Source organism: Aotus nancymaae, unplaced genomic scaffold, assembly GCF_030222135.1.
Source record: "Aotus nancymaae isolate 86718 unplaced genomic scaffold, 86718_ANA_hifiasm-v0.15.2.pri h1tg000030l, whole genome shotgun sequence".
Classification (NCBI taxonomy): Eukaryota; Metazoa; Chordata; class Mammalia; order Primates; family Aotidae; genus Aotus; species Aotus nancymaae.
In genome coordinates, this window is record NW_026988443.1 from 29,109,445 (window position 1) to 29,122,255 (window position 12,811).

Consider the following 12,811-nt stretch of genomic DNA (forward strand, 5'->3'; position numbering starts at 1 on the left):
AACCTCTGCCTCCTGGGTTCAAGTGATTCTCCTGCCTCAGCCTACCAAGTAGCTGGGACTACAGGTGTGTGCCACCACGCCCAGCTAATTTTTATATTTTTAGTAGAGGCAAGGTTTCACTATGTTGGCCAGACTGGTCTTGAACTCTTGACCTCAAGTGATCCACTCACCACCTTGGCCTCCCAAAGTGCTGGGATTACAGGCATAAGCCACCACACCTGACCATAATGTTCACTACCTTGACAGGGCATGGATTACTCATATGTATGCATTTGTCAAAACTCATCAAATGCTATCTTTAGTATTTGTGCATTTCACACAAATTTTTCATAGCAAAAATGTACGTCTCCACTGACTCCCCTAAAAAAAGCCCATAGAGTCGGGTGCGGTGGCTCATGCCTGTAATCCCAGCACTTTGAGAGGCTGAGGCGGGCATATCACCTGAGGTTGAGAGCTTGAGACCAGCCTGGCCAACATGGGGAAACCCCAAGTCTACTAAAAAACCAAAATTAGCCGGGCATGGTGGCACATGCCTATAATCCTAGCTACTTGGGAGGCTGAGGTGGGAGAATTGCTTGAACCTGGGAGACGGAGGTTGCAGTGAGCCAAGATGGAGCCATTGCACTCCAGCCTGGGCAACAAGGATGAAACTCCGTCTCAAAAAATAAAAAAGCCCATAGAGAGAGAAACTCCAGTTAATGGCATAAATGCTGAAGTGTTTAGGAATGAAGTGTATAAAAAATTAGGATGGATTAATGGATAGAAAGAAGCACAAGTAGATAAATAGGTATATGATAAAACAAATACAATAAATTGTTAGTTGTAGAGTTTAGGTGGTAGATGTATGGTTGTCCAGAGTACAGTTGTACTGACTTTTCTGTGTATCTGAAAGTTTGCATAAATAAGTGTTGGGAGAAATCAGGCACAGGGACTTGGAAGGCATTTTGTGCAATTAAAAGGCCCTGAAGATTAAGCTTTATCAGTTTTTCATTAAATTCACCTATAATAATTGTGGGTCTGCCAGAGTATGAATAATTCATCTACCAGGGAGATTTTTCACTGTAGCTCCTACAGTAAATAGAACAAATGATTTTAAAGATGAAAACAGTGTCTGGACATGGTGGCTCACGCCTGTAATCCCAGCCTCTTTGGGAGGACAAAGTAGGAGGGTGCCTCAAGGACAGGAGTTCCAGACCAGCCTGGGCAACACAGCAGACCCTGCCTCTGAAAAAAAAAAAAAGAAAGAAAAAGAAATAGGAAAAAAGAAAGAAGGAAGAAAATAAAATACTAATACCTACCAATAAGTTCTACAAAATAATTATATGTATATTCTGCATTTTTTATTTACAAAAAAAAAAAAAAAAAACATGTTCTAGGTTTAAAAAAAATCAAGGATAAATAAAAGATGAAAAAGTAAGGCCGGGTGTGGTGGCTCATGCCTGTAATCCCAGCACTTTGGGAGGCCAAGGTGGGAGGATCACTTGAGCCCAGAAGTTCAAGACTAGCCTAGGCAACACAGTGAAACCCTGTCTCATAATAATAATATTATTGTAATAATCATTTGTAATAAATCAGCCGTAACTTTATTCACCAGAGATGATTACTAGAATACAAGATCTAAATGTATTTTTGTTGCTGTCTTCTCAGTGATTGAAACAATGTCTAGCACATTTGCTGTTGAATGATTTAGAATGATTTCTGGGGAAAAAAAAAGTAACTTGAGAGGCAGGGGTTAGTCTATCCTAGGAAAAGCACACATCAGGAACAAAGGTATAAGAAATCTAGAGTGGGGCCGGGCGCGGTGACTCACGCCTGTAATCCCAGCACTTTGGGAGGCCGAGGCGGGTGGATCACAAGGTCAAGAGATCAAGACCATCCTGGTCAACATGGTGAAACCCCGTCTCTACTAAAAATACAAAAAATTAGCCGGGCATGGTGGCTCGTGCCTGTAATCCCAGCTACTCAGGAGGCTGAGGCGGGAGAATTGCCTGAACCCAGGAGGTGGAGGTTTCGGTGAGCCGAGATCACGCCATTGCACTCCAGCCTGGGTAACAAGAGCGAAACTCCGTCTCAAAAAAAGAAATCTAGAGTGAGGCCAGGCGTGGTGGCTCATGCCTGTAATCCCAGCACTTTGGGAGGCCGAAGCGGTCAGATCCCTTGAGATCAGGAGTTTGAGACTAACCTGACCAACACGGTAAAACCCTTTCTCTACTAAAAATACAAAAATTAGCTGGGCATGGTGGTGCACACTTGTAATCCCAGCCACTTGGGAGGCTGAAGCAGGAGAATCACTTGAACCTGGGAAGCAGTGGTTGTAGTAAGCTGAGATTGCATCATTGCATTCCAGCCTGGGCAACAGTAGTGAAACTCCATCTCAAAAAAAAAAAAAGTCTAGAATGAAAGCACCACAAACGTGGGTTTGAGTCTGGCAGGGATTAAAATCTGGCAGCTCTTATGCGGACATATTTTGTTTGTCCTATCAGCATTAAAATAATTTTTTTTTTGAGACAGAGTCTTACTCTCTTGCCCAGGCTGGAGTTCAGTGGCGCAGTGAGGGCTCACTGCAACCTCCGCCTCCCAGGTTCAAACGATTCTCATGCCTCAGCCTCATGAGTAGCTGGGATTACAGGCATATGGCCAACATGCCCAGCTAATTTTTTTTTTTTTTTGAGACAGAGTCTCTCTATTGCCAGGCTGGAGTGCAGTGGCATGATCCTGGCTCATTGCAACTTAACGTTTTCTGGTTTCAAGCAATTCTCCTGCCTCAGCCTCCTGAGTAGCTGGTACTACAGGCACACAAAACCACACCCAGCTAATTTTTTTGTATTTGTAGTAGAGACGGTGTTTCATCATGTTGGCCAGGATGGTCTCGATCTCTTGACCTCATGATCCGTCTGCCTCGGCCTCCCAAAGTGCTGGGATTACAGGCGTGAGCCACCATGCCCTGCCTAAAATAATTTTTAATGAGATACTAACCTTTAAAAATAAGGACATCACAGAAAAATCCAATTTTCTAGCTCTTGACAAAATGGAAAGCTCTAGAAATGTTGGGATCCCGTTCTATGTGACAAAGTATAAACTAGAGTTGAGCAGAGGCTGTTCTTGCTCATCTGTTCACTAAAGCCCCTTCCAGGCTCAAGTCATCCATTTAGATTCCTTCCTAGGCCCTATAGGTATTAGAGTTTGCAGTCTCTGGTAGGAGAACTCTGGGATCTGATTGGAAAGTCAGGCTGGAAAGTATGGTATGGTATAGATATCTGAATAGGAAGTTTATACTTGATTTTTTGGGCAAGAGGAAGAATCAAACAGTGTTTGCTCGGAACTTTTATTGTGTAACAAAGCACCCCAAAACTTAGTGTTAAAACAATAATAATTTATTTAGCTCCTGATTGTTTGAATGGGCAATTTGGGCTGGGCTCTGCTTGAGTGGTTCTTCTGGTCTTGATTGACCTCATTCATGTAACTGTGTTAGCTCCCATATTGGTTGGTCTAGTATGACTTCAGCTAGGAAAGCATGTTTCTGCTTCATGTGGTCTCTCATTCTCCAGCATGCTCGCTCGACATGTTCATGGCTGGGTAAGGTTCCAACAGACATTTATAAGGCCTCTTGAAGCCTAGGCTTGGAACTGGCACACAGTCACTTCTTCCACATTCTAATGATAAATCAAGTCACAATGCCAGCCCAGATTCAAGAGTGGGAAAAACAGACGTCATTTATGGATGGGAGGAGCTGCAAATTACATTGTTAAGAGGTATGGACACCCAGAAAGATACATTTGACAAGCTGTCTATCAAAGCTACTGTCAGAGGTGTATTTTTGGAAATATCATTTGAAGTGGATATGTCCTGTATGACTGGAATTGTTTTCTATTTGTAGCAGAGAAGTGCGCACACTCCTTGCACCCATAAATAACTCAATGCCAAAGGATATGAGAGAGAGATGTCCAGTTTGTGCCTCTCCCAGCTTCTTGTCCGGGGACTCCTTGGTTTAGATTTCAATACACTACTTAGTAAAGATGGAGAGTTTCTTTAAGATTTCTGTGGATGAATAAACAGAAAATTAGACCAGAGCAAGGAGCCGAGAGCCAAGTTAGAAACACAAAGACATTTCTACATTGCACAATAGTTTAGAAACTGCATTCCCTCTGGTCTGGCTGTTGCCTAAACCACCATCAGCACTCATGCCTTTGTGATATAAAGTTCTCGTACCTGATCAACTTTTGAAACACAAACATCTCATAGGAGGGGGTAAACTCACATTTTATTGTGAATTAGTCTCTGTTGTTAGATTCCTTAATACCAGGAGGACCCTAGGTTGTAAGGGAGCCTGGTAGAAGAAGAAAGATAGAGGAAAGCGTGAAGCAGAGGACGGCATCATATAAATCACTGTTGGCTTCCCATCCACCCCAAAGACCAATTTTTTAGGAAGCATTATTAAGTCTGCGCTTCTGCTCTGTGGTGGTGAAGAGAAAGGTTCAGACAGAAACTATTCTGTGACTTTGATTTTTCATTCTGAAAGGTAGGGATGTGGATGAAGGGAGAGGAGAGATGATGGATGAGACAATCTCTCAGGTAGTGTGAGAGGTTTTCCTAACAAACCACCTGTGAGAAGGACTTGAAGAACAGTCCTCATGCTAGAGACTTCTGTAAGTAGAGAGAACATACTTGGAAGCTGCCTCAAAAGTCTGGACTCATGGCTCTTTAGTTCCTTTTTCCTCTTCTTCTCCCTAACCCTTCCCCCTTCCCCCTTCCCTTTCCTTTCAAGATGGAGTCTCACTCTGTAGCCCAGACTGGAGTGCAGTGGTGTGATCTCAGCTCACTGCAACCTCTGCCTCTGGGGTTCCAGCAATTCTCCTGCTTCAGCTTCCTGAGTAGCTGGGATTACAGGCATGTGCCACCATGCCTAACTAATTTTTGTATTTTTAGTAGAGATGGGGTTTCACCATGTTGGCCAGGCTGGTGTTGAACTCCCAACCTCAAGTGATCCACACGCCTTGGCCTTCCAAAGTGGTGAGATTACAGGCATAAGCCACCGCGCCTGGCCCCTTCTCTCTTTTGTCGGGGCTTTGTGGGAAGTCTGGGAGATTTAGGTCTAACGTAGGAGAGAGAGAGGCTCCCAGAGAGGGGGACAGTGTAAGGAGAGCAGCTGATGACATGGTGAGATAAAAGTCTGCATCAAGGAAATAATCCCAAGGATGCTGAAAAAAGGAAGGAAGGCAGACAGGGAAGGAGGAAAAGAGGAGAAAGAGAGACAAAAAGAAAGCAAAAGAGAAGAAAAAGAAGAGAGACAGAAAGACAGAAAGTCAATACCACCACCTGCTGTGGTGGCGCCTGTTGTCCCAGCTACTGTAGAGACTGAGGCAGGAGGATCACTGGAGTCCAGGAGTTCAAGGCTGTAGTGCGCCATGATCCTGCCTCTGTATAGCCACTGCACTCTGGCCTGGCCAACATAATATGACCTCTTCTCTAAAAGAGATAAAAGACTAAAGATAAATAGGTACAGACAAAAAGAAAGGAAGGAAATAGGCAGGAGCAAAGTAATCTGCCTTTCCAAACCACTTTGGATAAAACAATGCCCTTTGGAAGTCCTTACACTATTGACATTTTGCCTGGATAGTTCTTTGCTGTGGAGGGCTGTACTGTGAATTGTAGGATGTTGATAGCATTCTTTTTTTTTTTTTTTTTTTTTTTTGAGATGGACTCTCACCCTGTTGCCCAGGCTGGAGTGCAGTGGCGCAATCTTAACTCACTGCAACCTCTGCCTCCTGGGTTCAAGTGATTCTCCTGCCTCAGCCTCCCAAGTAGCTGGAACTACAGGCACATGCCACCATGCCTGGATAATTTTTGTATTTTTAGTAGAGATGGGGTTTCATCATGCTGATCAGACTGGTCTCAAACCAGTCTCAACTCCTAACCTCAGGCGATCCACCTGCCTTGGCTTCCCAAAGTGCTGGGATTACAGGCGTGAGCCACAGTACCTGGCCAACCATCTTTTTTTTTTTTTGGAGATGGAGTCTTGCTCTGTCACCCAGGCTGGAGTGCAGTGGTGCAGTAGCGTAATCTTGGCTCACTACAACCTCCGCCTCCCAGGTTCAAGAGATTCTCATGCCTCAGCCCCCTGAGTAGCTGGGATTATGGGCATGTACCACTGTGCCCAGCTAATTTTAGTAGTGATAGGGTTTCACCTTGTTGGCCTGGCTGGTCTCAAACTCCTCACCTCAGGTGATCCACCTGCCTTGGCCTCCCAAAGTGCTAGAATTACAGATGTGAGCCATCACACCCGGCCAGCAGCATCCTTGGCCTTTATTCACTGTATGACTGGAGCACAACCCATCCTACCTCCGTGGCCTTATGACAAACAAAAATGCTTTCAGATGTTGCTACATGTTCCCTGGATAAAATCACTCCTCATTGTAAACTGCTGCCTTAGAGCTGGTGAAAAGGAAATCTTTCATAAATGTGAAATAAACATGGGGCTCTTGCTGTTTACACCAGAAAGATCCCTACCATCCACAGAGGGCCGTGCAGAGGGCTCATGGGCCCGGCACTTGTCAATGACCTCCCGCAGCTCTGAAGGGCAGTCTTCACCCAGTGGCTCCTGCTGCCGCTTCACAGCCACCAGATCGTGGATCTGATCAGAATCATAGCCTGGAAATGATAACATGAGAGCCTTAAAAAATTGCTCTGGTACTCGTACATCTCTCTGGATGCTGATGGCTGGCATCAGAACTAGGGACTCTGAATATGGAAACAACAAGAGCTTCTAACGATTCCACTGACCAGCCCAGGCAGTTCCCACAGGAAACAACAAATTGCCAGGGGCAGCACTGATGGGGAATTTCTGGTCTATTGGACGGGGACCCAATCCCTGCTGAGCCAGCCTTCACATTCTTTACCTTTAAACGGGATCTTTCCAGTGGCAATTTCCCAGAGGACGATTCCAAAGCTAAAAGAAAACCAAGAAACTGAACAACCATAACTAGTTCCCTCTTTCCCATGTCCCTCTAGCCACTGCCAGAAAACTCAGTGATTTTTTTTTATTACTACTCAACTTTGTTCAACAGAGTTGAGCTTAAATGGTCCTTGGAGGAATTTGATTTGGGTTTTCCCATCCTGCACATCTGAGTTAGAATCTGCACAGAACATGAATGTACCTGTATATTTCACACTTTATGTCATATAGATAATATACATCTTCCAGTTTCTGAGGTGAGATATATGCTGTAGATTTGACTGCCTCTGTCTCTTCTTTTGTAGCTTTCAAACTGATGGAAGTCTGTGTTTTCCTTAACTCAAATCCTGCAAGCTAGATAGAGAGGCAACTTAGACACAGAAAGAAACAAGCAAGATCTTGGGTGGAGGAGTAAAGGGCAGGGGTTCTTGCTACACACAATTGCCAGGGAATTGTCTTTTGCCTTAGAGATTTATTTCCTGTAGTGACTTCTGTCTCTGTGGCTACTCTTTTGGTTAACGTTATGGGTTCAACTTATCTTAGTGCAGCAACCAAGAGAAACACAAAGAGATTTCTCCTCTATAAAATGGAGTGAAAGCAGTGGGGATTACTTGAGATAATGGTTATAAAGCACTGGTAAGACCTGCTAAGTTGTAGTTGTTGCCAGTATGGCTATGTTAAAATGTAAGGTTTTCTCAATCAAGGACTGAACTCCACTCAGGGTGGAGAGGGGTCACAGTGCCACTGCCCAGCTCACCTTCTCCCAGAGAAGCAGATGGAAAAATGTCATGGGGGCATCCCCTCTGTGCTATCTGACCCTATAGGGGGTCAGCCTGATCCCTTGGCTTTGGTGTGACATGACAAGTCTGAGTCATCCCTCTAGCCCTGCATGGTCATGTGGCGTTCTTTTTGTTGTTGTTGTTGTTGAGACAGAGTCTTGCTCTGTTGCCAGCCTGGAGTGCAGTGGCACTATCTCAGCTCACTGTAACCTCTATCTCATGGGTTCAAGCAATTCCCCTGCCTCAGCCTCCTGAGTAGCTGGGACTACAGGCGCGCATCACTGTGCCTGGCTAATTTTTTGTATTTTTTAGTAGGGACAGGTTTCACCATGGCCAGGATGGTCTCGATCTCCTGACCTTGTGATCCTCCTGCCTCTACCTCCCTAAGTGCTGGGATTATAGGCGTGAGCCACTGCACCCAGCTACATGTGGTGTTCTAAAACCATAGCACAATCAGTGAGAGTATATGTTCTTGTCCCATGCACAGCTGCCATTGGCACCATTGGTGTGCAGAAGGCTGCCAGCCCCAAACTCAGCCAGGTACCCAAATCTAGCGGCAGTGTGAGAAATAAGATAAGGCATTTAGATGGCTCATCCCCCATTCATTCATTCATTCATTCATTCACTCATGTGTTTCCTGAGCACTGACATTCTCTGACATCTAGCACCATATGGGATACCAGGGATGAAAGGTGAAATAGCACATCTTAGAGTCAGGCTGAAGACTATGAGAGTAGTAGACACACTGTTTTGGGAGTACTTCTGTCATCATCGCAGAGGGAGAAAGGCATCTGAAAGGCAAAAAAGGCCTGTCTGCTGTTAATTGAGGGCTGTCTCTGACACTCGTAACACTGGAAGAAAGAAAACCATCTATGGATGAAAACAAAGAAAACTGCTAAAATTCTTTTAGCATTTGGGAATTGTGGACATTGAGTTCACAAAATCTTTTCCTCTTCTGTATGAAAATCTGACTTCCAGTGAACTTCTTAGCTCTGTTCCCCTGGAAAGCTGATATGTCACCTATGGCCCTTAGTAATGCCGGTGATGATAGAAATGACTGCTGATTGTTAGACTTCTTCTGGACAGGATAGAGGGGGTAAGTGGATTACACAGTCAACAGCTGATGGGAATGCTCTGTGGCAATTTTTTCTTTTTTGAGACAGGATCTCATTCTGTTGCCCAGGCTAGGGTGCAGTTGCATGAACATAGCTCACTATAGCCTCGGCCTCCTGGGCTGTAGCCATCCTCCTCCTGCCTTGCTCTCCTGAACAGCTGGGATTACAGGTAGGCACCACCGTGAATGACTGATTTTTAATTTTTTTGAAGAGGTGGGGGTCTCACTATGTTGCCCAGGCTGGTCTCGAACCCCTGGGCTCAAGTGATCCTCCTATCTTCCCTCCAAAAGTGTGGAGATTACAGGCATGAGCCACCATGCTCAGCCATGTGGCAGCTTTCAAAACAGCAACTGACATGTCCCTTGCAGAAACACTGGAAGGCATGCCTGCAGGGTTGTTATCAGAGTTGCTGACTCCTGCAGGTCATGGGCTTCTAAGACTGGATGACCCACCTCACCTAATGGGAGCCTCTTTCTCCAGCACCTATGACTCGGACAAAGAGAGTATCTCCTGGATGACTTGAGGACTTTCACTGGAGGGAACGGTTTGCTGCTGCTGCCACTGTGCTTTCTGTAGGACATCCTTCTAAGTAACTGAATGACAAGTGTGGCCTAAGCCTGTTCTGTGAGTCTGACTCCTTAGACCTAAGAAGATCCTCTGTTGTGAGTTGTAGGAACACAGATATGGTATCCAGGCATCTAAGGGGAAATGACTTTTAGCCCATCCCTGCTAAATGGGCAGTGAGGGAAGGCAGGCATCAGAACAGGAGGCATGAATGGAGTCTGTCGTATGGTGGGCACACAGAAAGTGAAACTTAGTTCTGAAACTAAAAACTAAAATTGAACTCAGTTCTACAACTAAGGCAAGGCCGGGTGTGGTGGCTCATACCTGTAATCCCAGCACTTTGGAAGGCTGAGGCAGGCGGATCACTTGAGGCCAGGAGTTAAAAACCAGCTTGGCCAACATGGTGAAACCTTGTCTCTACTAAAAATGCAAAAATTAGTCAGGCATGGTGGTGTGTGCCTGTAATCCCAGCTACTCGGGAGGCTAAGGCAAGAGAATCACTTGAACTAGGTAAGTGGAGGTTGTGGTGAGCAAGATAACCCCACTGCACTCCAGCCTGGGCAACAGAAAGAGACTTTGTCTTGAAAAACATAAAATAAAATAAAACATAAAACTAAGGCTAGAATCAAGCCTTTCTGAGACATCTGTGCCCCTCTTCTAGCACTAAACAGTCATGCAGGTTTGACCCAGAGAGCCCCGTGGAAGGCACACTCACCTTCACTTGGTAGCCTTCAGTTACCAGGAAGTTTGAGCTTCTGATTTTTCTGTGGAGTTCAGGTGCTTCTGAATGGTGTAGCCTGACACAGACAAAGGCAGGGAGTATTAGTGACCTTTACACAAACTTTCTTGGAGGGACTGACAACCATGACTGGGCTGATAAGGCTGGACAGTACCATTGGTGCCTGTCCACAGATAGGCAGGAAAAACTGAAATGCAGAGGCAAAGTTTGAAGATCCACAAGCTGTGACTATGGAGCAGAGCTGAAATTCATAGCACAAGGAGGCATGGCATCCCTTGTGGAGTGCGTGCAATCTGGCATCAGGGGTCCCTTGAGGTAGAGAAGGACAAAGGTGCCTCAGTGTTGCTTTGCCTGGGGAGCGCTGGGCAGATCCAAGTGCTCAGAGGCATGGCTGGCTGGCTGGACCTTGTTGGGACCCTTCAGGTCAAAACAGAATGTGAAGCTAGGGTCCTGCTGACTTCCAGACAAGAGAACCTTGGTTTCACGAAGCCCCTGTGTCCCAACTTGTGTTGTGGTCATCGTGTCTGCCTGAGCTCAGATTCTCCCAGAAGCAGATCCTGAGCCAAGGATTTGGGTAAAAGGGATTTGTATCAAGGAGGTGCTTCCTTGGCCAGGTGTGGTGGCTCATGCCTGTAATTCCTGCACTTTGGGAGGCCCAGGTGGGCAGATCCCTCGAGGTCAGGAGTTTGAGACCAGCTTGGCTAACATGGTGAAACCCTGTCTCTACTATTAATAAAAATACAAAAAAATTAGCTGAGCATGGTGGTGCACGTCTGTAATCCCAGCTACTTGGGAGGCTGAAGCATGAGAATCGCTTGCACTCAGGAAGTAGAGGTTGCAGTGAGCCAAGATCACACCACTGCACTTCAGCCTGGGTGACAAAGTGAGACTGTCTCAGAAAAACCTCCCAAAGTCCCCCAAACAAATGAAAACAAGGTGCTTACAGAAGGAATGGGTGAGGGAGTAGAAGAAGCAGGATGGGGAGAGAGAAGAGAAGGAATCAAGCAAGAGGTTGATTTTAGGTGAAATCCCAGGCTCAGGTGGTCTCACTGGTGGGGCACACTTACACCTCAGGGTGAGTCCCACAGGAGGCAAAGGAACTGGCCTTTTGTACTCACACCAGTCGATAGTTATGAACTGTGTTAGGGAGGGCAGGGCCAGGTGGATATAAAACTTGTGGGCACTTTCAGCTGTCTGTAAGGGTGAAAGGGTTCCAGTGCCCTGGGCAATCCTCTGAAGACTGCAGCTGTGAAATTTTAGCAGCAAAACATGCCGAGTGGGGGATGGGTATATGGAGCAGGTAAAAAGGATCAGAAGTCATTTGGAGAGATATTAACAGTGTCCCCTACAACAACCAAAAATACTTCTTAAACTCATCAGTTTAGGGAGTTGAGAAATAATAAACTTGATAACTTCGAATTAATAGCTGAGACAATATTTCCAAAAGTATGGGATGAGGTGATATGCAAGATTATATAAAGAAAAAATTATTCTCCTTTCAATTTACTCCAGTCTTTCTGACTACATCAGGAGAAGGTCTGCGTTTGGTGTTGGGTATCCTTAAAACTTCTCTAACTCTGCCAGTATTTCCATTGTACAAAGAGAATGTGGGTTGGATCACAGAGCTTCTGGCAGGCAGCCTCATCCAGCCAGAATTTAATTACATTGTCTTGGTTTCATTTGTGATCACCTATTTTTGGCAAGTGACACTGGTTTTCAATTTATGGTAGTAATAGAAGTGTCGTTTTTTGGCCAGGCGCGGTGGCTCACACCGGTAATCTCAGCACTTTGGGAGGTTGAGGCAGGCAGATCACCTGAGGTCAGGAGTTTGAGACCAGCCTGACCAACATGGTGAAACCCTGTTTCTACTAAAAAGACAAAAATTAGCTGGGCATGGTGGTGGGCGCCTGTAATCTCAACTACTTGGGAGGCTGAGGCAGGAAATGGCTTGAACCCAGGAGGCAGAGGTTGCAGTGAGCCAAGATCACTCCATTGCACTCCAGTCTGGGCGACAGAGTGAGACTCTGTATCAAAAAAATAAACAAATAAAAAAATAAAGTATCCTCCTTAAAAACTTTATTTCAATTTTTTTTTTTTTTTTTGAGACGGAGTCTCACTTTGTCTCCCAGGCTGTAGCGCAATGGTGTGATATCAGCTTACTGCAACCTCCGCCACCCAGGTTCAAGCGATTCTTGTGCCTCAGCCTCCTGAGTAGCTGGGATTACAGACAGGTGTGTGCCACCATGCCAGGCCAATTTCTGTATTTTTAGTAGAAAAAGGGTTTCACCATGTTGGCCAGGCTGGTCTTGAACTCCTGACCTTAAGTGATCCACTCACCTCAGTCTCTCAAAGTGCTGGGATTACAGGCGTGAGCCACCATGCCCAGCCTTTATTCAGATTTTTAAAAAGTGAATCAATGTAGTGAAAAATGTTGAGTAAATAATACTGGTAGTATTACAGTTAAAACCCTGCAGATGGTTTGTGGGTGACTAACCTTTAGGGACACCTTGAGCCTAAGGATCCATAGATTCTGCAGGTGAGAATAGGTAGAGTTGCCAAATAAAACACAAAACACTCCATTAAATTTGAGTTTCTGAGAAGTGATGAATATATATATTCATGTGTTAATATACACATACATTAGTACAAGCATGCCCACAAA

General features: G+C 45.3%; 1 protein-coding gene across 1 annotated transcript in view; it reads right to left on the reverse strand.

Moving 5' to 3' along the window:
• Positions 1 to 3,352: 3,352 nt before the first annotated feature.
• MLKL (mixed lineage kinase domain like pseudokinase) overlaps positions 3,353 to 12,811 on the reverse strand; it is a 29,198-nt gene continuing 19,739 nt past the window's right edge. Inside the window, exons 7-11 of the mRNA XM_012437528.2 lie at positions 10,126 to 10,207; positions 7,155 to 7,306; positions 6,897 to 6,946; positions 6,508 to 6,648; positions 3,353 to 4,038 (exon numbers count right to left, since the gene is read on the reverse strand). Of these exons, the coding sequence (XP_012292951.2) occupies positions 4,004 to 4,038; positions 6,508 to 6,648; positions 6,897 to 6,946; positions 7,155 to 7,306; positions 10,126 to 10,207 (460 nt within the window). The 3' untranslated portion in view covers positions 3,353 to 4,003. The remainder of the gene's footprint in view (positions 4,039 to 6,507; positions 6,649 to 6,896; positions 6,947 to 7,154; positions 7,307 to 10,125; positions 10,208 to 12,811) is intronic.